A 27,340-nucleotide genomic window follows, 5' to 3' on the forward strand; every position below is an offset into this window, starting at 1 on the left:
AAACGACCCAGTTGGAATTCCTCCGTCGGAACCCTCCGATCCTCGCACCACGCTACATATTTTCGCCAAATGCGGTGATAATGTTTCACGGTGACTTCCTTCCGTGCCTTAATCAAGGTAGGAATGACTTCTTCTGGAATGCCTTTCCCTTTTAGGATCTGGCGTTCAACCGCCATGCCGTCAAACGCAGCCGCGGTAAGTCTTGAAAAAGACAGGGACCCTGCTGTAGCAGGTCCCTTCTCAGAGGTAGAGGCCACGGTTCGTCCGTGAGCATCTCTTGAAGTTCCGGATACCAAGTCCTTCTCGGCCAATCCGGAACCACTAGTATTGTTCTTACTCTTCTTTGCCGTATGATCTTCAATACCTTTGGTATGAGCGGCAGAGGAGGAAACACATACACTGACTGGTACACCCAAGGAGTTACCAGTGCGTCCACAGCTATTGCCTGTGGATCTCTTGACCTGGCGCAATATTTGTCCAGTTTCTTGTTGAGGCGAGACGCCATCATGTCTACAATTGGTCTTTCCCAACGGTCTATTAACATGTTGAAGACTTCTGGATGTAGACCCCACTCTCCCGGATGAAGATCGTGTCTGCTGAGGAAGTCTGCTTCCCAGTTGTCCACGCCCGGGATGAACACTGCTGACAGTGCTATCACGTGATTCTCCGCCCAGCGAAGAATCTTGGCAGCTTCTGCCATTGCACTCCTGCTTCTTGTGCCGCCCTGCCTGTTTACATGGGCGACCGCCGTGATGTTGTCCGACTGAATCAACACCGGCTTTCCTTGCAGGAGAAGTTCCGCCTGGCTTAGAGCATTGTAGATTGCTCTTAGTTCCAGAATGTTTATGTGAAGAGACTTTTCCAGACTCGTCCATACTCCCTGGAAGTTTCTTCCTTGTGTGACTGCTCCCCAGCCTCTCAGGCTGGCGTCCGTGGTCACCAGGATCCAATCCTGAATGCCGAATCTGCGGCCTTCTAATAGGTGAGCCTTCTGCAACCACCACAGAAGTGACACCCTTGTCTTTGGTGACAGGGTTATTCGCAGGTGCATCTGCAGATGCGACCCTGACCATTTGTCCAACAGATCCCTTTGGAATATTCTTGCATGGAATCTGCCGAATGGAATTGCTTCGTAAGAAGCCACCATTTTTCCCAGGACTCTTGTGCATTGATGTACTGACACTTTTCCTGGTTTTAGGAGGTTCCTGACCAGATCGGATAACTCCTTGGCTTTTTCCTCTGGAAGGAAAACCTTTTTCTGAACCGTGTCCAGAATCATTCCTAGGAACAGCAGACGAGTTGTCGGGATTAAATGGGATTTTGGAATATTCAGAATCCACCCGTGTTGTCTTAGCACCTCTTGAGATAGTGCTAAAGCTGTCTCCAGCTGTTCTCTGGACCTTGCCCTTATTAGGAGATCGTCCAAGTATGGGATAACTAATACGCCTTTTCTTCGAAGAAGAATCATCATCTCGGCCATTACCTTGGTAAAGACCCGAGGCGCCGTGGACAATCCGAACGGCAGCGTCTGAAACTGATAGTGACAGTTTTGAACAATGAACCTGAGGTACCCCTGGTGTGCGGGGTAAATCGGAACGTGTAGATACGCATCCTTGATGTCCAAGGATACCATAAAGTCCCCTTCTTCCAGGTTCGCTATCACTGCTCTGAGTGACTCCATCTTGAACTTGAACTTTTTTATGTAGAGGTTCAAGGACTTCAGATTTAGAATAGGCCTTACCGAGCCATCCGGCTTCGGTACCACAAATAGAGTGGAATAATACCCCTTTCCTTGTTGTAATAGGGGTACTTTGACTATCACCTGCTGAGCGTACAGCTTGTGAATGGCTTCCAACACCCTCTCCCTTTCGGAAGAGACGGTTGGTAAGGCAGACTTCAGGAAACGATGAGGAGGATCCGTCTCTAATTCCAACCTGTACCCCTGAGATATTATCTGCAGGATCCAGGGGTCTACCTGCGAGTGAGCCCACTGCGCGCTGTAATTTTTGAGACGGCCCCCCACTGTCCCCGAGTCCGCTTGAGAGGCCCCAGCGTCATGCTGAGGTTTTTGCAGGAGCCGGGGAGGGCTTCTGTTCCTGGGAAGGAGCTGCCTGTTGGTGTCTCTTCCCTCTTCCTCTGCCTCGTGGCAGGTACGACAAGCCCTTTGCTCTCTTATTTTTGTAGGAGCGAAAAGGCTGCGGTTGAAAGGTCGGTGCCTTTCTCTGTTGGGGAGTGACTTGAGGTAAAAAAGTGGATTTCCCGGCAGTAGCCGTGGCCACCAAGTCTGATAGACCAACTCCAAATAACTCCTCCCCTTTATACGGCAAAACCTCCATGTGACGTTTTGAATCCGCATCGCCTGTCCACTGTCGTGTCCATAAGGCTCTTCTGGCTGAAATGGACATAGCACTCACCCGAGATGCCAGTGTGCAAATATCCCTCTGTGCATCACGCATATAGATAAATGCATCCTTTATTTGTTCTAACGACAGTAAAACATTGTCCCTATCTAGGGTATCAATATTTTCAATCAGGGATTCTGACCAAACTACTCCAGCACTGCACATCCAGGCAGTTGCTATAGCTGGTCGTAGTATAACACCTGCATGTGTGTATATATTCTTTTGAATAACTTCCATCTTTCTATCTGATGGATCCTTAAGTGCGGCCGTCTCAGGAGAGGGTAACGCCACTTGTTTGGATAAGCGTGTGAGCGCCTTGTCCACCTTAGGGGGTGTTTCCCAGCGCGCCCTAACCTCTGGCGGGAAAGGGTATAATGCCAATAACTTTTTTGAAATTATCAACTTTTTATCAGGAGCAACCCACGCTTCATCACACACGTCATTTAATTCTTCTGATTCAGGAAAAACTGTTTGTAGTTTTTTCACACCATACATAATACCCTGTTTTACGGTATCTGTAGTATCAGCTAAATGTAACGTCTCCTTCATTGCCAAAATCATATAACGTGTGGCCCTACTGGAAAATACGTTTGAATTTCTACCGTCGTCACTGGAATCAGTGCCCGTGTCTGGGTCTGTGTCGACCGACTGAGGCAAAGGGCGTTTTACAGCCCCTGACGGTGTTTGAGGCGCCTGGACAGGCATTAATTGATTGTCCGGCCGCCTCATGTCCTCAACTGACTGTTTAAGGGAAGATAAACCATCACGTAATTCCACAAATAAAGGCATCCATTCTGGTGTCGACCCCCTGGGGGGTGACATCTGCATATTTGGCAATTGCTCCGCCTCCACACCAATATCGTCCTCATACATGTCGACACCACGTACCGACACACACCGCAAACTCACAGGGAATGCTCTAATGAAGACAGGACCCACTAGCCCTTTTGGGGAGACAGAGGGAGAGTCTGCCAGCACACACCACAAAGCGCTATATATACAAGGGATATCCTTATATTAAGTGCTCCCTTATAGCTGCTTTAATATATATATATATAGCCATTAATGTGCCCCCCCTCTCTGTTTTACCCTGTTTCTGTAGTGCAGTGCAGGGGAGAGACCTGGGAGCCGTTCTGACCAGCGGAGCTGTGACAGAAAATGGCGCCGTGTGCTGAGGAGATAGGCCCCGCCCCTTTTTCGGCGGGTTCTTCTCCCGCTATTTTTCCAGTCAGGCAGGGGTTAAATATCTCCATATAGCCCCTATGGGCTATATGTGAGGTATTTTTAGCCTTGTATAAGGTTTATATTTGCCTCTCAGAGCGCCCCCCCCCAGCGCTCTGCACCCTCAGTGACTGCCCAGTGAAGTGTGCTGAGAGGAAAATGGCGCACAGCTGCAGTGCTGTGCGCTACCTTATGAAGACTGAGGAGTCTTCAGCCGCCGGTTTCCGGACCTCTTCACGCTTCAGCATCTGCAAGGGGGTCGGCGGCGCGGCTCCGGGACCGGACTCCACGGCTGGGCCTGTGTTCGATCCCTCTGGAGCTAATGGTGTCCAGTAGCCAAGCAGCAAATCCACTCTGCATGCAGGTGAGTTTACTACTTTCCCCCTAAGTCCCACGTTGCAGTGATCCTGTTGCCAGCAGGACTCACTGTAAAGAAAAAAACCTAAACTAAACTTTCTCTAAGCAGCTCTTTAGGAGAGCCACCTAGATTGCACCCTTCTCGTTCGGGCACAAAATCTAACTGGAGTCTGGAGGAGGGTCATAGGGGGAGGAGCCAGTGCACACCACCTGACCTAGTAAAGCTTTACTTTTTTGTGCCCTGTCTCCTGCGGAGCCGCTATTCCCCATGGTCCTTTCAGGAACCCCAGCATCCACTTAGGACGATAGAGAAAAGCTGCACCAGACAGCCAGTTCCCAGGAACAAAAATCCTCCCCTGCTTCCACTAAGTCCACCGCATGACGCTGGGGCTCCACAGGTGGAGCCAGGTGCGGTGGGGGCGCGTCTCCAGAACTTCAGCGACCAGGGGGTTCGCTCACAGGTGGATCTCTGGGTTCTACAAGTGGTATCTCAGGGATACATGCTGGAGTTCGAGGCGACTCCCCCTCGCCGTTACCTCAAATCAGCCTTGCCAGCGGCTCCCAGGGAAAGGGAGGTAGTGCTGGCGGCTATTCACAAGCTGTACCTTCAGCAGGTGATAATCAAGGTTTCCCTCCTTCAACAGGGACGGGGTTACTATTCCACAATGTTTGTGGTACCGAAACCAGACGGTTCGGTGAGACTCATTCTAAAATTATAATCCTTGAACACTTATGTAAGGAAGTTCAAGTTCAAAATGGAATCGCTCAGGGCGGTAATTGCAAGCCTGGAAGAGGGGGATTTTATGGTGTCGCTGGACATCAAGGACGCTTATCTGCATGTCCCCATTTACCCACCTCACCAGGAGTACCTCAGGTTTGTGGTACAGGACTGTCATTACCAATTCCAGACGTTGCCGTTTGGTCTGTCCACGGCACCGAGGGTATTTACCAAGGTAATGGCCAAAATGATGATACTCCTTCGGAAGAAGGGAGTTATAATTATCCCGTACTTGGACGATCTCCTTATAAAGGCGAGGTCCAAGGAGCAGTTGTTAGTCAACGTAGCACTATCTCGGGAAGTGCTGTAACAGCACGGCTGGATTCTGAATATCCCAAAGTCGCAGCTGATTCCTGCAACGCGTCTGCTGTTCTTGGGCATGATTCTGGACACAGAACAGAAGAAGGTGTTTCTCCCGGTGGAGAAGGCCCACGAATTGTCATCTCTGGTCAGGGACCTCCTGAAACCAAAACAGGTGTCGGTGCATCACTGCACGCGAGTCCTGGGAAAGATGGTAGCTTCTTACGAAGCAATTCCCTACGGCAGGTTCCATGCAAGGATCTTTCAGTGGGATCTGTTAGACAAGTGGTCCGGATCGCATCTTCAGATGCATCGGCTGATCACCCTGTCCCCGAGGGCCAGGGTGTGTCTGCTGTGGTGGCTGCAGAGTGCTCATCTTCTCGAGGGCCGCAGATTCGGCATACAGGACTGGGTCCTGGTGACCACGGAAGCAAGCCTCCGAGGTTGGGGGGCAGTCACGCAGGGAAGGAACTTCCAAGGACAGTGGTCAAGTCAGGAGACTTCCCTTCACATAAATATTCTGGAACTAAGGGCCATTTACAACGCCTGAGTCAAGCAGAACCCCTGCTTCAAAACCAACCGGTGCTGATTCAGTCAGACAACATTACGGCGGTCGCCCATGTAAACCGACAGGGCGGCACAAGAAGCAGGATGGCGATGGCAGAAGCCACAAGGATTCTTCGATGGGCGGAGAATCACGTGCTAGCACTGTCAGCAGTGTTCTTTCCGGGAGTGGACAACTGGGAAGCAGACTTCCTCAGCAGGCACGACCTCCACCCGGGAGAGTGGGGACTTCATCCAGAAGTCTACACGCTGATTGTAAATCGTTGGGAACGGCCACAGGTAGACATGATGGCATCCCGTCTCAACCAAAAGCTAAAAAAATATTGCGCCAGGTCAAGAGACCCGCAGGCGATAGCTGTGGACGCACTAGTGACACCGTGGGTGTACCAGTCAGTTCATGTGTGTTCCCTCCTCTTCCTCTCATACCCAAGGTACTGAGGATTGTAAGAAAGAGAGGAGTAAGAACTATACTCATCATTCCGGATTGGCCAAAAAGAACTTGGTACCCAGAACTACAAGAAATGATCTCAGAGGACCCATGGCCTCTGCCTCTCAGACAGGACCTGTTACAGCAGGGGCCCTGTCTGTTCCAAAACTTACCGCGGCTGCGTTTGACGGCATGGCGGTTGAACGCCGGATCCTAACGGAAAAGGGCATTCCAGATGAAGTGATTCCTAGGCTGATAAAGGCTAGGAAAGACTGAAGTTCAGACATTTGTTAAGGGAGTGCTGCATATTCAGCCCCCTTTTGTGCCTCCAGTGGCGCCTTGGGATCTTAACGTTGTGTTGGATTTCCTGAAATCCCACTGGTTTGAGCCACTTAAGACCGTGGAGCTAAAATATCTCACGTGGAAAGTGGTCATGCTATTGGCCTTAGCTTCGGCTAGGCGTGTGTCAGAATTGGCGGCTTTGTCGTGTAAAAGCCCTTATCTGATCTTCCATATGGACAAGGCAGAATTGAGGACTCGTCCCCAATTTCTCCCTAAGGTGGTATCAGCGTTTCATTGGAACCAACCTATTGTGGTGCCTGCGGCTACTAGGGACTTGGGGGGCTCCAAGTTACTGGACGTAGTCAGGGCTTTGAAAATCTATGTAGCCAGGACGGCTGGAGTCAGGAAAACTGACTCGCTGTTTATCTTGCATGCGCCCAACAAGCTGGGTGCTCCTGCTTCAAAGCATACTATTGCGCGCTGGATCTGTAACACGATTCAGCAAGCTCATTCTGCGGCAGGATTGCCGCATCCTAAATCAGTAAAAGCCCATTCCACAAGGAAGGTGGGCTCTTCTTGGGCGGCTGCCCGAGGGGTCTCGGCTTTACAGCTTTGCCGAGCTGCTACTTGGTCGGGATCAAACACTTTTGCAAAATTCTACAAGTTTGATACCCTGGCTGAGGAGGACCTTGTGTTTGCTCATTCGGTGCTGCAGAGTCATCCGCACTCTCCCGCCCGTTTGGGAGCTTTGGTATAATCCCCATGGTCCTTACGGAGTACCCAGCATCCACTAGGACGTCAGAGAAAATAAGAATTTAATCACCGGTAATTCTATTTCTCGTAGTCCGTAGTGGATGCTGGGAGCCCGTCCCAAGTGCGGACTTTCTGCAATACATGTATATAGTTATTGCTTAACTATAGGGTTATTGTTATGAGCCATCTGTTGAATGAGGCTCAGTTGTTGTTCATACTGTTAACTGGGTATAGTTATCACAAGTTGTACGGTGTGATTGGTGTGGCTGGTATGAGTCTTACCCTGGATTCCAAATCCTTTCCTAGTAATGTCAGCTCTTCCGGGCACAGTTTCCCTAATTGAGGTCTGGAGGAGGGCCATAGAGGGAGGAGCCAGTGCACACCAGATATAGTACCTAATCTTTCTTTAAGGAGTGCCCAGTCTCCTGCGGAGCCCGTCTATTCCCCATGGTCCTTACGGAGTACCCAGCATCCACTACGAACTACGAGAAATAGAATTACCGGTGAGTAAATTCTTATTTTTGCCTTTATCAGGAGATCGTCCAAGTACGGGATCATTGTGACACCCTGCTTGCGTAGGAGCACCATCATTTCTGCCATTACTTTGGTGAAGATCCTCGGGGCCGTGGAAAGACCAAACGGCAACATCTGAAATTGGTAATGACAATCCTGAACCGCAAACTTCAGGAAAGCCTGATGTGGAGGATATATTGGGACATGTAAGTATGCATCTTTTATGTCGACTGACTCCATAAAATCCCCCCCTTCCAGACTGGAGATCACCGCCCGAAGAGATTCCATCTTAAACTTGAAAGTTTTCAAATACAGATTGAGGGATTTTAGGTTCAGGATCGGTCTGACCGAGCCATCCGGCTTTGGTACGACAAATAGGCTCGAATAAAACACCTTTCCCCGTTGAGACGGGGGTACCGTGACAATGACACGCTGTTGACACAGCTTTTGTATCGCAGCACGCACTACTTCCCTTTCTGGGATAGAAACTGGCAAGGCTGATTTGAAAAATCGGTGGGGGGGCACCTCCTGAAACTCCAGCTTGTAGCCTTGGGACACTATGTCTAACACCTAAGGATCCAGGCCCGAGTGAAACCAGACCTGACTGAAGAGTCGGAGACACGCCCCCACCGGTACGGACTCCAGTAGAGGAGCCCCAGAATCATGCGGTGGACTTGGAAGAAGCCGGGGAGGACTTCTGCTCCTGGGAGCTTGGCACAGCAGGAGACCTTTTTCCCCGTCCTCTACCTTTAGAGGCAAGGAAGGACGACCCTCTCCCTTTTTAATATTTAGTAGGCCGAAAGGACTGCATCTGATAATGCGGCGTCTTTTTCTGTTGTGCAGGAACATAAGGAAGAAAGGATGACTTACCCGCTGTAGCTGTAGACACCAGGTCAGGGAGGCCGTCACCAAACAAGACCCTACCTTTATAAGGGAGAGCTTCCATAACTTTCTTAGAGTCGGCATCAGCATTCCATTGATGAATCCACAGCGCTCTCCTGGCCGAGACTGCCATGGCATTGGGCCTTGATCCCAAGAGACCAATATCCCTTGCGGCATCCTTTAGGTAAGCTGCAGCGTCCCTGATATAACCGAGAGTCAAAAGAATGCTATCCCAATCCAGGGTATCCATGTCCGATGCCAAATTATCTGCCCACTTGCCAATAGCACTACTCACCCATGCCGACGCCACGGCCGGTCTGAGCAGCGCACCCGTAGTGACATAAATGGATTTTAAGGTCGTTCCTGCTTACGATCCGCAGGGTCCTTAAGGGCAGCAGTGTCAGGAGACGGAAGCGCCACCTTCTTGGACAGTCGTGATAGAGCCTTGTCCACATTGGGAGATGACTCCCACTTTTCCCTGTCATCAGAGGGGAAAGGATATGCCATTAGAATTCTCTTGGGAATCTTCCACCTTTTGTCAGGAGATTCCCAAGCTTTTTCACAAAGAGTGTTCAGCTCATGAGAGGGGGGAAACGTCACCTCAGGCTTTTTATCCTTATACAAACAAACCCTTGTGCAGGAACAGTAGGTACTTCTGAAATATGTAAAACATCTTTAATTGCCACAATCATGTACTGAATACTCTTAACCAGTTTTGGATTTAAACTGGCCTCACTATAGTCGACACTGGAATCAGGGTCCGTGTCGGTATCAGTATCCGCCATCTGGGTAAATGAACGCTTTTGTGACCCTGAGGGGGCCTGTACCTGAGACAAGGCGTCTTCCATGGGTTTTCTCCACATTTGTGTCTGAGAATCAGATTTATCCAGCCTTTTAGTCAATAACGCCACATTTGCATTCAATGTACTCAACATATCCACCCAATCAGCAGTCGGCGGTGCCGACAGTCACTCCCAGCGCCTTATCTGCCCCCACTGCAACTTCCTCCGGGGAGGAGCACTCAGCCTCAGACGTGTCGACACACACGTACTGACACGCACAAACACACTGGCTATAGGGGACAGACCTACAGGAAAGCCTGTTAGAGAAACACAGAGGGAGTTTACCAGCTCACACCCCAGCGCCTATCCCGGTACTGAGAGCAAATACACAGTGCCCCAGACCTGTTTGCGCCGTTATTAATGGGTTAACCGCACCAAATTACTGTGCCCCCCCGTTTTGCTCCCTGTTACTTGTGCAGGAGAGTGGAGGTCCGGGCCAGCGTCTCTGCTCCTGTGAAGAGAAAATAGCGCTGGTAATCTGTGAGGGCTAAGCCACGCCCCCTCACCGGTGCGCTGTAGTCCCGCTCAAATTTTAAATATTTATACTGGTGGGGGCTATATTTAGTGCCTAGGCACTTCTAATATATATATTCTGGCCAGTGCTGAACTTCAGTAATCATGCTGCCCAGGGCGTCCCCCCCCCCTGCGCCCTGCAAGTGCCGCCCGAAGTGTGTGTGGGAGCATGGCGCGCAGCGCAGTACCTCATTACTGAATTCTTCTGCCGTCACTGAAGTCTTCTGTTCTTCTTTATACTCACCCGGCTTTTTTCTTCTGGTTCTGTGAGGGGGTTGACGGCGCGGCTCCGGGAACAAGCAGCTAGGCGCACCAAGTGATCGAACCCTCTGGAGCTAATGGTGTCCAGTAGCCTAAGAAGCAGAGCATTTGAACTCAGAAGAAGTAGGTCTGCTTCTCTCCCCTCACTCCCACGAAGCAGGGAGCCTGTAGCCAGCAGGTCTCCCTGAAAATAAAAAAACTAACAGAAAGTCTTTTCAGAGAAACTCAGGAGAGCTCTCCTAGTGTGTGTCCAGTCTCTCTGGGCACAGAGTCTAACTGAGGTCTGGAGGAGGGGCATAGAGGGAGGAGCCAGTTCACACCCATTCAAAGTCTTATAGTGTGCCCATGTCTCCTGCAGATCCCGTCTATACCCCATGGTCCTTTTGGAGTCCCCAGCATCCTCTAGCACGTAAGAGAAAACAGGAATACCTGTGCAGCTGTCCATACACAGAGGAGAAAAGGTGCTGTGCAGTTTCCCCTATACATAGTACTGTGCGGCTGTCCATACACAGAGAACAGGTGCTGTGCAGTTTCCCCTATACACAGAGTAACAGGAGTACCTGTGCAGCTGTCCATACACAGAGAACAGGTGCTGTGCAGTTTCCCCTATACATAGTACTGTGCAGCTGTCCATACACAGAGAACAGGTGCTGTGCAGTTTTCCCTATACATAGTACTGTGCGGCTGTCCATACACAGAGAACAGGTGCTGTGCAGTTTCCCCTATACACAGAGTAACAGGAGTACCTGTGCAGCAGTCCATACACAGAGAACAGGTGCTGTGCAGTTTCCCCTATACATAGTACTGTGCAGCTGTCCATACACAGAGAACAGGTGCTGTGCAGTTTTCCCTATACACAGAATAATAGGAGTACCTGTGCAGCTGTCCATACACAGAGAACAGGTGCTGTGAAGTCGGTCAGTTTACAGAAGAACAGAAACAGTTACAAGTCTTCTAAAATGATAAGTGTCACAAGTAGTGATGAGCGGATTCGGTTTTACTCTGTTTTACTCGGTTCTCAAAACCGAATCTTATTGGCTATCCAAAACACGTGACATCCGTGAGCCAATAAGATTCGGTTTTGAGAACCGAGTAAAACCGAGTAAAACCGAATCCGCTCATCTCTAGTCACAAGAAATAAACTACCATTCAAAACTTGACACTCCAAGAAAATAAATTGTGCTATCTAATGGACTATACCCCCTGCCCATAAATAACACCATTTTATCAACATGTAGTACATTCTGACATAAACAATTTTATGTTAGAGTTATAGTTTCCACAAATCACACAAAATAGGCACCATTATTTTCTACTCCGAGCAATACAGCTGGAACAATTGTACCAATGGGTTTTAAAAAAAACAAAAAAACACCACATTGAATCAGATGTTGGCTCACATACAAATAAAAAGCCTCAAAAATTATGAATTTTGATTTTTATTAAAATGTACAGAAATCATTGCATGTGCGGGAGTCACACAAACTAATGCGATTATCAGCATACCATAAAATGAGCAATTAGTACGATCTTATTGTAGCATCTATGCTGTGCAATCACATTCTTCAGTGCAGTCACATATTTGACGCTGCACTTCCACCAGATCCCAGTCGTGGTCAAAATCAAGGGGGCACAGCCAAACAACCAATTAAAGATCATTCATAAATTTAATTTGTAATCCACGAGCATCAGGACCACAGTATAAGTGACTGCTTCCATCAGCTCCCTACGTTCCGGTTAGGTTGAGGAAACACTTTATGACAAGGTTTACTAGATGGCAATGTACTGTAGCATTAAACGTATGCAGTCGTCTATCATTTAAATTTTATCTTCTGTCCTCTGTTGTATATCCAACCATTTCCACTTGGATGTCACAAGAGCACCTTACACTTATCCCCAAGACCAAAGTCACTGTCTACCCAAATCCAAAGTCCTCCCACCCATTTACCTCTCTGCCGGAAAACACTTCCTTCTCCTCCGTAAGCCAAGACCCCTCTCCGGGTGTCATTCTTAACTAAGCCTTCTCATGTGTCCCCGGAGTTCAGTGCTCCAAACAATACTGTCACTTCAACCCCAGGATCCAACCTATCAGACCCTACTGTTGGTTACTGTAAAATCCTCATCTCTGACTCAACCCTCTCTCACCTTGCCCTTCTTCAATCAATCTTCAACTTCGCTGCCCGCCTCATTTTCCTCTCTCAGACTCTGACTGTGCTGGCTGACTATACTACACCACATCATGTTCACACTCCTCTTACAAACCAGACTTCTGCCCAGCCTCCCAGTCTTTAAACGTGCCCTAAAAACTCACCTTTAACTGAAGCCCCCTTTGCTCCCCATGTCCTCTCTTGCCCCCCCCCCCCCCCAACTGCCCTTGTAGAATGAAAGCACTTGGAAGCATGGCCCTCTCTCATGTCTTGATGCTTTTTGCTGGTTGTAATTATGTATACGTGTCAATTTGTTTATCGCCTGTATCTGTATATATTGTTCCCTGTATAACCTTGTAATCCAGAATGTTGATTGCCTATGCGGATGTCAGGAGGGCTTTAGAATCAGTAAATCATCATCCTTTTTCTTAGGAACCACAAACTTTACCCAACAGTGTACATGGGAAAACCTTAGAAGAAATAACCCTAGGCAAACCATCTGTCTACTGTCCTCCCCCTTCGCCCCCCCCCCCACACACACCAACACACACACACACACACACACACCAATACCAATTTTCTAGTCCCCCAGGTGTAAAGTCTAAATGGCTTAAAAAGTAAATGGCTTCCTAGATGTTCCACAGCCATTGTCATCCTCCTAGGTTAGGGAGGGGAGAGTGGGTCCGCTCCCTCAGGGACCGCTGCCTAATTGAAGTGCAGGATCTATGATTTTATATAAATATATATATATATATATATATATATATATATATAATCTAAACACACCATAGGTGCGGCACTCAACGTAATAAACACAGTAGACAGATTACAAGGTAACCTGAGGATAGTGGTAAAGCGCTGAAACGTTTTTGTACTCTGTCTATTGTGTTTATTACCCTGAGTGCCATACCGCTGAAGTATATGTAATTGTGACTATGTGGGCACCAGGGGCTATTAAATATATACTATTAGAAGACAGGTTGTAATGCAATTTATCATTAACACCTCCTTGGAGTGCCGGCCACTATCTTTGCTGAAAATAAATAAATATATATATATATATATATATATATATATATATATATGATGCCGAATCGACCCGGCACTCGCTGGTCCCTTAAGCCAGAGAATGGTGCTCACGGTGCCTTCCCCCCGGGTTGCAGCCCAGCAATACAAAGAACAAAATGGGCGGCACTCGGAGTCTTACTCTCAATGAAAGAAGTGCAGTGACTTTATTGTCATCAAGGACATCAACGTTTCGGGGTCACAGCCCCGTCGTCAGGATAAGTGACATAAGTGTTAAACAGAGTATAAATACCTTAGTGTGTAGGATGACTCCTCCCGTCAGTGTAGCCCACGCTGCTCGGATCCCGGCCGCGTCGTCCGGTCCCACCGGAAGTGACGCAGCAACGGTCCGCCCGGCAACACGCAATGACACTGTGAATGGGGTTGTCATGGTTACTCAAAACATAAATAAAGAGACAGTGTTCTCTTGCTTACAAAGACGTTTCAAAATGAAAAAATGGTGGATGATATACTTTAAAGTGCTCTTGTGCCTGTGAAACAAAAAAATACTGTGCATAAAATCAGTGTTAATTTTAAAAAAACATACATTCAAAACAAACAACGTAATCATCACAACATTAATACATTTAGTATACTTAATAGCAAGTTTTGGTTAAAAACAATTTTCTTCTTTCTAAGCACTCGCATATATAATAGATGTTGGTGCTAATGCATACATATAAATGGCCTATAAGGTGTTATTATGTGGATGATTTATAACTGCAAATACTGTGCAGGGGAGGTGGTATGGAGACGATGTTAAGAGTCTTAGCTAGACTCTTCATAGGAAACATCGAAGATTCAGGGACTCATTGAGACCTTTAGGGTAAACAGTGTTTAATCTATGGATCCATCTGGATTCCAGTTGTAACAATTTCTTCGATCTGTCCCCCCCTCGTAGAGACTTGGGGACATGATCGATGATTTTATATCTTAACGTGGCCATGCTGTGTTTGGCTGTTGCAAAATGCCTGGCCACGGGTTGCTCACTGTCTCCTTTCTTGATTGCTTCCCGTATGGCATATCTGTGCTGTGCCATCCGCGTCTTAAAGGCACAGTCTGTTTTGCCCACATATGCTAATCCGCACGGGCATGTCAGGAGATATACCACATATTTCGAATCACAAGATAACGGGTGCTGAATGGTATAGGTTTTACCAGTATGTGGGTGTCTGAAATTGTCACCCTGAATGAGATAGCTGCATGTGGTGCAGCCACTACAGCGGTAGCATCCTTGCTTCTTGCTGAGAAAGTGTGTTCTTGGTTTCTCAAATTCAGAGATGTCAGTTTTCACCACATAATCTCTGATGCTCTTATTTCTAGTATGGCTTACTAGTAATTTAGAGTTGTGCACCTCGCCCAGATCCTTATCTGAGGCCACTATCGGCCACAATTGTTTAGCTCTTTTAGACAGGTATGTACTACTTGAATTAAATTGTGTAACCCACGGGAACCTACCATCCATGGTTTTTCTCTCCCTGGGTGTGAGTAATTGTTCCCGTGTTGAACTGAGTGCTCTCACCCGGGCCTTCTGGAGATCTCCTATTAAATAACCTCTATCTAGGAATTTTTTAGTCATTTTAGTCAATTCTTGATCCCTAGTCTCCGGGTCATTAGTGATACGACAAATCCGTAGATATTGGGAATATGGGAGGCTGGAGATAGTTGCTCGTGGGTGGAAACTATCATGTCTGAGAAGGTTGTTTCTATCTGTTGGTTTAATATACAGGGAAGTGTTGATTGATCCTGACTGGATGGAAATTTTTACATCTAGGAAGTTGATGGTATTTGTGTCGATAACGGTGGTAAACTTTACTGGACTATCAGACTGATTGTGTGTCTCTATTAGGTTCTCCAGTCGTGCCTGTGTGTCGGTCCACAGGATCAATACATCATCTATGTATCTGAGATATAGTCCTAAGTGACTGGCTATACTACTGTCCTGCAAAAACAGATCCTTCTCTATTTCCCACATGTATGTGTTCGCAAATGATGGGGCCACTGCGGACCCCATCGCACAACCTGTGCGTTGTATGTAGTACTTCCTGTCGTAAAGGAAAAAATTGTGTGTTAGTGTGAATTGTAAAAGCTCCAGAAAGAATTCTATTTGTGGACCCTTGTAAAACGGGTTGTTGGTAATCAGGCGTCTAACTGCTGCTAACCCCGCTGTATGCGGGATACACGTGTACAAGCTGGTCACGTCTATAGATGCTAACAGTGTATGGGCAGGTAGTATGCCTAATGCACCTAATTTACTAAGGAGGGTGGAGGTATCTTTAAGGTGGGTGCTGGTGTGTTGGATACATGGTTGGAGATATGTGTCACAATAAACAGCCAAAGGTTCACACAGTGATCCCCGGGCCGAAATAATCGGTCTACCAGGGGGATCACGTGCGTCTTTATGTAGCTTGGGAATGCTGTAAAAAATGGGCACAACAGGTGATTCTCTACATAACATTTTAGACAATGATACAGAGATTATACCCTCGGTTACTGCTCTAGTCAACAATGTGTCTAGCTCTTGTTTGAAAACATTGGACGGGTCAGATTTCAGACAACCATATGTGTTCTGATCAGCTAATAACCTCTCACATTCTGCCTTGTATTTGTTTAGATCTAACACCACAATACCTCCCCCTTTATCAGCATTCCTGATAATGATGTCCCTTCTTTTCCCCAAATTTTTGAGAGTCTCAAATTCTTTTCTGGACATATTCGGATAAGGTTTGGAGCATGGTTCTTTATCTAGTGTTTCCATCATCCTGCTAAATGTCCTTATGGACGGATTTAGTGTATTGGGTTCAAACGACGACCTGCTTAGTTTGCTCACCTGTATCACGAGGAGAGGGGGACAAACGAGGAGGAAAGCGAGGTCCCAAGGCAAATCCCAAGCCACCGAAGAGGGGACGCAACTGATATTTAATCTTTCCTCTAAGGACTTGTCGCCACTGGAGAAGACAGTCCTCAGCAAGGGACTAGGTTTTGTACCTACAAATTCACTTGACCCAATGCAATGGAAAATTGAGACATACAAATTAACACGCGCTCTCAAACTAAAGGAACATTTCAACAAATCAACACCTGGTTATGGGCTATCTCAGGCATCAGACATCCCGATACAGGTGAGCAAACTAAGCAGGTCGTCGTTTGAACCCAATACACTAAATCCGTCCATAAGGACATTTAGCAGGATGATGGAAACACTAGATAAAGAACCATGCTCCAAACCTTATCCGAATATGTCCAGAAAAGAATTTGAGACTCTCAAAAATTTGGGGAAAAGAAGGGACATCATTATCAGGAATGCTGATAAAGGGGGAGGTATTGTGGTGTTAGATCTAAACAAATACAAGGCAGAATGTGAGAGGTTATTAGCTGATCAGAACACATATGGGTGTCTGAAATCTGACCCGTCCAATGTTTTCAAACAAGAGCTAGACACATTGTTGACTAGAGCAGTAACCGAGGGTATAATCTCTGTATCATTGTCTAAAATGTTATGTAGAGAATCACCTGTTGTGCCCATTTTTTACAGCATTCCCAAGCTACACAAAGACGCACGTGATCCCCCTGGTAGACCGATTATTTCGGCCCGGGGATCACTGTGTGAACCTTTGGCTGTTTATTGTGACACATATCTCCAACCATGTATCCAACACACCAGCACCCACCTTAAAGATACCTCCACCCTCCTTAGTAAATTAGGTGCATTAGGCATACTACCTGCCCATACACTGTTAGCATCTATAGACGTGACCAGCTTGTACACGTGTATCCCGCATACAGCGGGGTTAGCAGCAGTTAGACGCCTGATTACCAACAACCCGTTTTACAAGGGTCCACAAATAGAATTCTTTCTGGAGCTTTTACAATTCACACTAACACACAATTTTTTCCTTTACGACAGGAAGTACTACATACAACGCACAGGTTGTGCGATGGGGTCCGCAGTGGCCCCATCATTTGCGAACACATACATGTGGGAAATAGAGAAGGATCTGTTTTTGCAGGACAGTAGTATAGCCAGTCACTTAGGACTATATCTCAGATACATAGATGATGTATTGATCCTGTGGACCGACACACAGGCACGACTGGAGAACCTAATAGAGACACACAATCAGTCTGATAGTCCAGTAAAGTTTACCACCGTTATTGACACAAATACCATCAACTTCCTAGATGTAAAAATTTCCATCCAGTCAGGATCAATCAACACTTCCCTGTATATTAAACCAACAGATAGAAACAACCTTCTCAGACATGATAGTTTCCACCCACGAGCAACTATCTCCAGCCTCCCATATTCCCAATATCTACGGATTTGTCGTATCACTAATGACCCGGAGACTAGGGATCAAGAATTGACTAAAATGACTAAAAAATTCCTAGATAGAGGTTATTTAATAGGAGATCTCCAGAAGGCCCGGGTGAGAGCACTCAGTTCAACACGGGAACAATTACTCACACCCAGGGAGAGAAAAACCATGGATGGTAGGTTCCCGTGGGTTACACAATTTAATTCAAGTAGTACATACCTGTCTAAAAGAGCTAAACAATTGTGGCCGATAGTGGCCTCAGATAAGGATCTGGGCGAGGTGCACAACTCTAAATTACTAGTAAGCCATACTAGAAATAAGAGCATCAGAGATTATGTGGTGAAAACTGACATCTCTGAATTTGAGAAACCAAGAACACACTTTCTCAGCAAGAAGCAAGGATGCTACCGCTGTAGTGGCTGCACCACATGCAGCTATCTCATTCAGGGTGACAATTTCAGACACCCACATACTGGTAAAACCTATACCATTCAGCACCCGTTATCTTGTGATTCGAAATATGTGGTATATCTCCTGACATGCCCGTGCGGATTAGCATATGTGGGCAAAACAGACTGTGCCTTTAAGACGCGGATGGCACAGCACAGATATGCCATACGGGAAGCAATCAAGAAAGGAGACAGTGAGCAACCCGTGGCCAGGCATTTTGCAACAGCCAAACACAGCATGGCCACGTTAAGATATAAAATCATCGATCATGTCCCCAAGTCTCTACGAGGGGGGGACAGATCGAAGAAATTGTTACAACTGGAATCCAGATGGATCCATAGATTAAACACTGTTTACCCTAAAGGTCTCAATGAGTCCCTGAATCTTCGATGTTTCCTATGAAGAGTCTAGCTAAGACTCTTAACATCGTCTCCATACCACCTCCCCTGCACAGTATTTGCAGTTATAAATCATCCACATAATAACACCTTATAGGCCATTTATATGTATGCATTAGCACCAACATCTATTATATATGCGAGTGCTTAGAAAGAAGAAAATTGTTTTTAACCAAAACTTGCTATTAAGTATACTAAATGTATTAATGTTGTGATGATTACGTTGTTTGTTTTGAATGTATGTTTTTTTAAAATTAACACTGATTTTATGCACAGTATTTTTTTGTTTCACAGGCACAAGAGCACTTTAAAGTATATCATCCACCATTTTTTCATTTTGAAACGTCTTTGTAAGCAAGAGAACACTGTCTCTTTATTTATGTTTTGAGTAACCATGACAACCCCATTCACAGTGTCATTGCGTGTTGCCGGGCGGACCGTTGCTGCGTCACTTCCGGTGGGACCGGACGACGCGGCCGGGATCCGAGCAGCGTGGGCTACACTGACGGGAGGAGTCATCCTACACACTAAGGTATTTATACTCTGTTTAACACTTATGTCACTTATCCTGACGACGGGGCTGTGACCCCGAAACGTTGATGTCCTTGATGACAATAAAGTCACTGCACTTCTTTCATTGAGAGTAAGACTCCGAGTGCCGCCCATTTTGTTCTTTATATATATATATATATATATATATATTTACTTATTTATTTATTTATTTACTTTCGGCAAAGATAGTGGCCGGCACTCCAAGGAGGCGTTAATGATAAATCGCATTACAACCTGTCTTCTAACACATACTGTAGCACATATGCATACATACATACATACATACATACACCCCCCCCACCCCCTTGCTTGCTGTGTGCGTGTGTACGGATTCCCCCTCCCCCCGACCATGAAAATCCTGTGTTTGCCCCTAATTATACACGCTGACAGCGACAGCAGTGGCGCCTGAGCTCCAGCCAGGTACAGCTGGCGGCTGGCTGTCAGCTGCAGCAATCGGTAACTGCGGCGGCTGGCAAACTGTGCACTAATGGGATGGTGCACTGTTCGCCTGCTCCTATTGAACCTCCTAGCACTCTCCTGACCCCAGGGGCGTAAGTTAATACCAGACGGCCGGAGGCTAAAATTTTTATATTGCCCCCCCCTTGGCCCAGTTATGGTATACGCACACACAGCCACAAATACACACATACACACACTCATATATATATATATATACAAATACACACCCAACCACATATACACACAGCCATATATACATACACACACATCACATTATACCACTTGTACACAAATAGCCACATATACACACACGCAGCCACATAGCTACATACTCACAGCCACATACACACACATACCTATACAAATACACACACACACACAGCCACATTGACGTACACACTGTCCCAACCCTCACACTCTCCTCCATCACTTACAGCTTAGTCCTCACCATTGCCAGGTGTCAGCATGTAGGAGTTGGGCAGCGCCGCTGATCGGCAGGAGACGAAGCCGGCCAGCTGTGCTGTGAGGCGGGAGCCAGAGCCGGCCAGCTGCCCTGTGGGGCGGGAGCCGGCCAGCCGTCATGTCATCTGGCTGAAGCCGGAGCAGGGCAGCTAAGCCATCACTTTTGCGGGGGGGGGGGGGGGGGGGGGGGAGGTGCTTTTGCCAGCCATTATGCAGGAGCCAGAGCCGGCCAGCCGCACTTGTCAGAGGCAATGGAGACGGTGCTTCCGTCACTGCCGGAGCCCGGCAGCAACCGAATCCATTGCCTCGCGGACTTCTGCCACTGCCTGGCCCTGGGTATTCCTGCCATGCGGGAGACCAATCGAGAGGGGTGAGTGAGCTGGTAACAAGATGAAGGGGGTGAGGCAGCGGGTAACATGCGGGAGCAGGAGCCCAATTGCTGGGGCGGGGGAGCTGGTGACAAGTTGCAGGAGGAGGGGAGGAACTCGGGGAGGCAGCACTGCCAGTAACATTCGGGAGCGGGAGGCCAATTGTGGGGGGGAGCTGGTGAGTAGTGACAAGTTGCGGGAGCCGATCATGGGGGGATGGAGCGCCAGAGCAGCCATCATGCGGTAGCCAATCGTGGGGGGAGCTGCAGTGTAAACTTGTAATATGAGTTCTCTCTTTCATTCACTGTGCGCTGCCGCCCTCTAGTGGTCGCCGCCCATAGGCAGCTGCCTAAAGCTGCCTAGTGGTAGCGCCGGCCCTGCTGACCAGCCAACTTGTATAACTGAAATAGCAAGCGCATTTGTATTGTGTAGCTGGGAACAGTTAACTCCACATGTGCCACGCAGGACCAAGGCTGAAAGTGCTTTGTGAAGAGTGGTTAATTATCTTACAGAAAAAGATCAATTGTCGGAAAGCTGCAATGAGGAAAGTTACCCTTCATATGTGGTCAGTGAAATAATTAACTACGCGTGGACACCAGAATAAAAAATGCGGAGACGAATGAAGCCGGCAGGACATTATGCTTCATAAAATATATGGCACCAGGGCCGTAACTAGGTGCGTTCGGAGTGTGCTCCGCACATTGCGCTGCAGGGTAGGGGGCGCTGTTTGCAGCACTTGTCAATTATGAATGATCTAATTACTTTCACTTGCAGCTTCCGCCCTTTTTGAAGACCAGCATCTCCACCGCCCGTCTCCTACCCTTTTCTTTCTAAATATCTATACAGCATTCATGGACTTGACTTGGGAGCTCTTTGTTGTTCAGTCGCACTGTCCCTTATTTCATTTCGGGATGCTGATGTGCCCAGGATTCAAACCCGTTGCCTATGACATTGCAGTCAGACACTCTACTCATTGAGCTATCTGCCCTTGCATAGAAAGCTAGAGAATTCTAAACTGGAGAGATTTAACTATTTGAAGTTTATTTTGTACTCGAAGGGGTGATCATCGTTGTGGCTGGACAGATCTATGTAGTGTGTGGCTGCAAGGGATTGGATGTGTCGCTGCACACTGCATGGATCTGCTCTCCTTCATTTCAGCATTATAGGAAAGAACAGCCAGGCAAGGATTCTTTGTGATGTCTGCAAATCCAGCGATCTTTCTGGATATCTGTACAATGTAGTTAGAGCGAAGCTGTGCAGCTTTGCAGGGCAACAGAATAGGACGCCATATAACCAGAGGAAACTTCAACAAAGGCTCTTTGGAACTCACCACCAGGAATTAGATAATCTATTGTCTGCAATGTCACCCGATTGTTATCAATAAGAAAACGAATCACTACAAGCTCTGCTGCGCTGCTGCTCTAGCAGTTCCTCTATGTATGGGGGATGTACAGCAATAAGATAAAGGACTGTAAATATGCAGCTTAGGAACAAAAAAGTCTAACAAAATAAATGGTTATAAAGACAGAAACAGCCTCATAGAGTGTGATATAAGGACAGGGTGATATAAGGACAAGCACAAAACACACACACATATACACACATATACAGTCACAGTCATCTTTGCAATGCACACGCGTCACAGCAGCGACTGAACATGCCCGCGTGCGAATAGTTGCATGCACCATCGCACTGTTCAATGTCTGTGTATCGCGGGTGCGACTGAACGCAAGTATACATGCACCCTTGTCGCAGAAAGCAATTCTCCAGTGCGATTAGTCGCACCGCAATGCGCAGACGCGTCACACGGTTAAAAAGCGGATCGCCGCTCTGCGATGGGTTTGTGCGACGGATCCGTTCGCACGGGCGATCGCAAGAAGATTGACAGGAAGAAGGTATTTATGGGTGGCAACTGGCCATTTTCAGAGTGTGTCTGGAAAAATGCAGGCGTGGCCAAGCGTTTGCAGGGAGGGTTCCTGTCGTCAATTCCGGTCCCGGACAGCCTGATGTGATCGCAGTGGCTGAGAAAGTCCTGGACAGTGCAGAGACTGCACAAGATCTGTTTGTACAGCTCTGCTACACATGCATTCGCACACCTGCACAGCTAAAATACACTCCCCCCTGCAGGCGGTGACTATATGATTGCAGCAGTGCAAAAATCGCTTGCTAGTGATCAGGTCTCAATTAGGGGTGTGGATCATTAGATTGACAGTGTCTAGGTCGACAGTCAATAGGTCGACAGGGTTTCTAGGTCGACATGTGCTAGGTCAACAGGTCGACATGAGGTTTTTTTTGTTTTTATTGGTGTCGTTTTCTTCATAGAGTGACTGGGAACCCCAATTAGTGCACCGTGTCCCCACGCATGGCTCGCTTCGCTCGGCATGCTTTGGGCAAGGTGCTTCGCTCGGCACAGATTACCGTTCCAATCGTAGTCCACGTGGATCGCTAAGTATGAAAAAGTAAAAAACAAAAACAAACTCATGTCGACCTTTTGACCTGTCGACCTAGCACATGTCGACCTAGAAACCCTGTAGACCTTCCAACCCTGTCGAGCTAGTGACTGTCGACCTATAGTGGTCGACCTAAACATTGTCGACCTTCAGACCAGATCCCATCAATTAGCCCCATTATCGCTGTTCCATACTCAAGGCCACATCACTTGTCTCCTGATATGCTCTGTGCTGCTGGGAGATCCTACTTCTTGGCCCTATATGGGCACTGCTATTATGTAGTGTTAGGACTGCTGACATCGGAGAAGCCTTGAAGTGGCTCAGCAGCTTAAACATGTGTTTGCAAACATGTGTAAACTAATTCTCTGAATTTCTATTACCAGATAGGCTCAGGTATGGTTACAGGTAATTTTTAGTGTGCTGAAGGGAAATGTAGGGGTGGGTTTTGCCACCCCACCCCTCGTCTGTTCTTCCACTATGTAACCATGCCTGTGGCTTACTGCTGCCTCCATTCCCTTCTTCACACCATGACACTGCCCCTGTCACATGAAGCCCAACACATCCCTCATATCCTGATACACTCTGTGCTGCTGGATAACCTGCTCCTTCCACTATATAACTCTCAGTCTGTGGCTTCCTGCTGCCTCCATTCCCCTGCTCACATCACATGCAGCCCTGTCCTCACTGACACATCCCTCATCTCCAGATAAGTATACTCTGTGCTAGTGGGAAAACTGCTTCTTCCACTATATACAGTAACTCGCAGTCTGTGGCTTGCTACTGTCTCCATTCACCTCCTCACATTAGATCACTGTCCCAGGCCATCCAAAACTCCCTAACATAATCACACGAGTGGAGAGGTCAGTGGTTCCCACAGGATCAGCCCACTCATGTCCTGTACTGTAGGTGAAAACCTTCTCATGCTCTGATTTTAGATATTCCATACAGCACACACATATACAGATCAATTATTCTTACAATACACCTGTTCACATGAGCTTAAAATCTCATTTAAATGCCAGGGGCACAACTGACAAAGAGACATGTCTAAGGGCACAAGTATGTAAGTTTGTAACTAAACCGATAAAACCAGAAGATTTCTTAATTTAGTAAATGATTTTAGTCAGCACCCGCACCCTGACTCTAATGGTGGCTGCACAACTCTTGAAAGTTACATCTACACTTTAGTCTTCCATAAAATACTTTGGCTCCAAAAACTACGAAGACCCAATGAAACATTAAACCAAACTAAGTTTGTCATTAAATAAAACTTACTTCCCTGTTGAGGCGCAATGCTGGAGGAACTTCAAAGGTCCCACTTCCAAGGCAAGCCCGACTGTCTCGCTGTAGCCTAAATTTGTCTTTTTGTACCTACAATGACATGAACATAGGTCTCAGCAGTGGTGACAAGGTTATTACTGGAAGCATGGTAGCTACAGCAGACACAGAGACTAACAAAAAGACATCATTAGCCGGTAATGACACAGGATCTGCGGTTGCCGAAAGGATTTGAAGGGGTTCTCTGTTCATTTAACCTGATGACAGTTACTTCTCATTGTTTAATTCAGAATGCCAGTAAAGGCAATAAGGAATTAAAGTGTCACATTACTTGTATATACTGATGTCAATGTTTCTATCACAAAACAGAACATTTCATTTACTTAAATAAGTTTTCACGCTCATCCTAATCTGTGACCTAATACATAATCTACAGGAAGGGCTCCTCAACCGCAGTGTTAGCATAACATACAGACAGCAGTACAGCCGTGGCCCTGGGAGAATATCTACATGGTCAGAGACCAGCACTGAGGAACGTTCCCAATAAAATCATGCTAATAAGGCAAGGGGGGAGATGTATCAAGCCTTGAAGAGAGAGAAAGAGGAAAAGTTGCAATCAACATCTACCTATCATTTTATAGAATGTACTTGATAATTGTTTCCTCGGAACTGCTATGGGCAACGTCTCCACCGGTCCACCTCTGCACTTTTGTCACTGCTTAATACATCAACCCCATATCCAGAGATGCATTAAGGACCCGGTGCACTCCAGAGAGCGAGGCCCCCAATAAAGAGGCAGGCAGCTGAGTTTTATATAATTATATATATATATATATATATATATATATATATACACACACACACACACACACAGGTTGAGTATCCCATATCCAAATATTCCGAAATACGGACTTTTTTGAGTGAGAGTGAGATAGTGAAACCTTTGTTTTCTGATGGCTCAATGTACACAACTTTGTTTAATACTCAAAGTTATTAAAAAATATTGTATTAAATGACCTGCAGGCTGTGTGTATAAGGTGTATATGAGACATAAATGAATTGTGTGAATGTACACACACTTTGTTTAATGCACAAAGTTATAAAAAATATTGTATTAAATGACCTTCAGGCTGTGTGTATAAGGTGCATATGTAACATAAATGCATTCTGTGCTTAGATTTAGGTCCCATCACCATGATATCTCATTATGGTATGCAATTATTCCAAAATACGGAAAAATCCCATATCCAAAATACCTCTGGTCCCAAGCATTTTGGATAAGGGAGACTCAACCTATATATATATATATATATATATATATATATATATATATACATACACACACACACACACACACACACACACACACACACACACATATATATATATATATATATATATATACACATACATACATATCGGCCCTCATTCCGAGTTGATCGGTCGCAAGGCGAATTTAGCAGAGTTACACACGCTTAGTCTACGCCTACTGGGAGTGTATCTTAGCATCTTAAAAGTGCGAACGAAGTTTACGCAATATTGCGAACAAAAAAAACTTAGCAGTTTTAGAGTAGCTCCAGACTTACTCTGCCTGTGCGATCAGTTCAGTGCTTGTCGTTCCTGGTTTGACGTCACAAACACTCCCAGCGTTCGCCCAGACACTCCCCCGTTTCTCCGGCCACTCCTGCGTTTTTTCCGGAAACGGTAGCGTTTTCAGCCACACGCCCATAAAACGCTGTGTTTCCGCCCAGTAACACCCATTTCCTGTCAATCACACTACGTTCGCCGGTGCGAACAAAAAGCCGTGAGTAAAAATCCTTTCTTCATAGCAGAATTACTTAGCGCAGTCGCAGTGCGAACATTGCGCATGCGCTCTAAGCTGATTTTCACTGCGATGCGAAAAAAAAGAACGAGCGAACGACTCGGAATGAGGGCCATCATTGTTCAAGATGTACAGCAATATAGGAAAGAGGCGTATAGACAACTTAGCGAAGTAGAAGAGGGGAAAGGAGATTTTTTTGCTGTGCCAATGTGTCTCAATTATCTTAATTTTTTTTTTTTTTTTTTTTTTTTTTTTTTTACAAAGCTAATAGCTTAGAAATAAGATCCGAGGTGTCAGAAGTGTGTGCGCCTCTATAAGGAGTAGTGTGTTACTCCTAGACTGATGAACTAGAGAGGAAGAAAAAATAGAAGCGCTCAACACTAACTGACCCTGTGATCCAAGATTAAATCACAACTAAAGTGTCCAAAGGGATTTTTGATATAGTAAAATATATTTATTACAATACAAAAAATTAAGCACAATAAACCAGATATATATCTGACATAAAAACCCTTATCCTCACTGAAATTATGTGATCAACAGATATTCTACATTCATATCAGTTACAAGTGTCAGCTAGATAACTAGTAGCAATATAGTTGTAACAATTGTTGCAATAGAGTAACCAAGCTGTTTATTTGGCACTGTTGAATATATACTCAGACACAATTGTTAAATGTAGAATTGATTATAGATAAGGAGTACACTCATAGGCTCTATATACCAAAGCTGATATTCTGACACGTCTCTAAAGTTCCAGGAGCCGATGGCAGGTGATAATGAATAATTAAATTACCTCTCCGGTAAGGCTGGCTGGTCCCGAGCGTCCTCGGGTGAGTCCAGAAAGCCTAGATTGAACTGCAGAGTTAAAAGCACTACCGTGCTAGCCGAAGTCCCGCTGTAGAGTCTGCTATCCCTGGGCGTGCACCGCCCGTTGCAGTTTGTAGGGGAAAGACAGGTAGATGGCGGCTATAATGGAGAGCCCGCTGCGGGAAAAAGCACCTTAGTGGAACTCCTCGATCTCCCTGGACTGGCACCGTCCGTTGGAGATGTAGGGGAGAGAGGCTGCTGGTTAGCCACTGGTGCTGTGCGGAGATGGAAGTACGGCTTTATCCTGTCCTGGCTGACGCACTGTTTGCTCCCGTGAAAGAATTACCGGAGCCGTGCGGAGAGTATCAGATACAACAATCGGTCAGTGAGGCGTAAGGGGGAGGAGTCCTGACGCGTTTCGTCACGTGACCCGTGACTTTTTCACGGGAGCAAACAGTGCGTCAGCCAGGACAGGATAAAGCCGTACTTCCATCTCCGCACAGCACCAGTGGCTAACCAGCAGCCTCTCTCCCCTACATCTCCAACGGACGGTGCCAGTCCAGGGAGATCGAGGAGTTCCACTAAGGTGCTTTTTCCCGCAGCGGGCTCTCCATTATAGCCGCCATCTACCTGTCTTTCCCCTACAAACTGCAACGGGCGGTGCA

At 46.7% G+C, this 27,340-nt stretch overlaps 1 protein-coding gene across 4 annotated transcripts in view; it reads right to left on the reverse strand.

Moving 5' to 3' along the window:
• SLC36A4 (solute carrier family 36 member 4) overlaps window positions 1-27,340 on the reverse strand; it is a 588,683-nt gene that overhangs the window by 383,435 nt on the left and 177,908 nt on the right. For all 4 annotated transcript variants that reach the window (XR_010201554.1, XM_063951426.1, XM_063951427.1 and 1 more), the window contains exon 5: window positions 24,041-24,136. Coding sequence is in view for 3 of the 4 variants with exons in the window: in XM_063951426.1 (XP_063807496.1) it covers window positions 24,041-24,136 (96 nt within the window). In the remaining variant the exon portion in view is untranslated. The remainder of the gene's footprint in view (window positions 1-24,040; window positions 24,137-27,340) is intronic.

The sequence above is a fragment of the Pseudophryne corroboree genome, chromosome 2 (genome assembly GCF_028390025.1).
Source record: "Pseudophryne corroboree isolate aPseCor3 chromosome 2, aPseCor3.hap2, whole genome shotgun sequence".
In the NCBI taxonomy this organism is placed as follows: Eukaryota; Metazoa; Chordata; class Amphibia; order Anura; family Myobatrachidae; genus Pseudophryne; species Pseudophryne corroboree.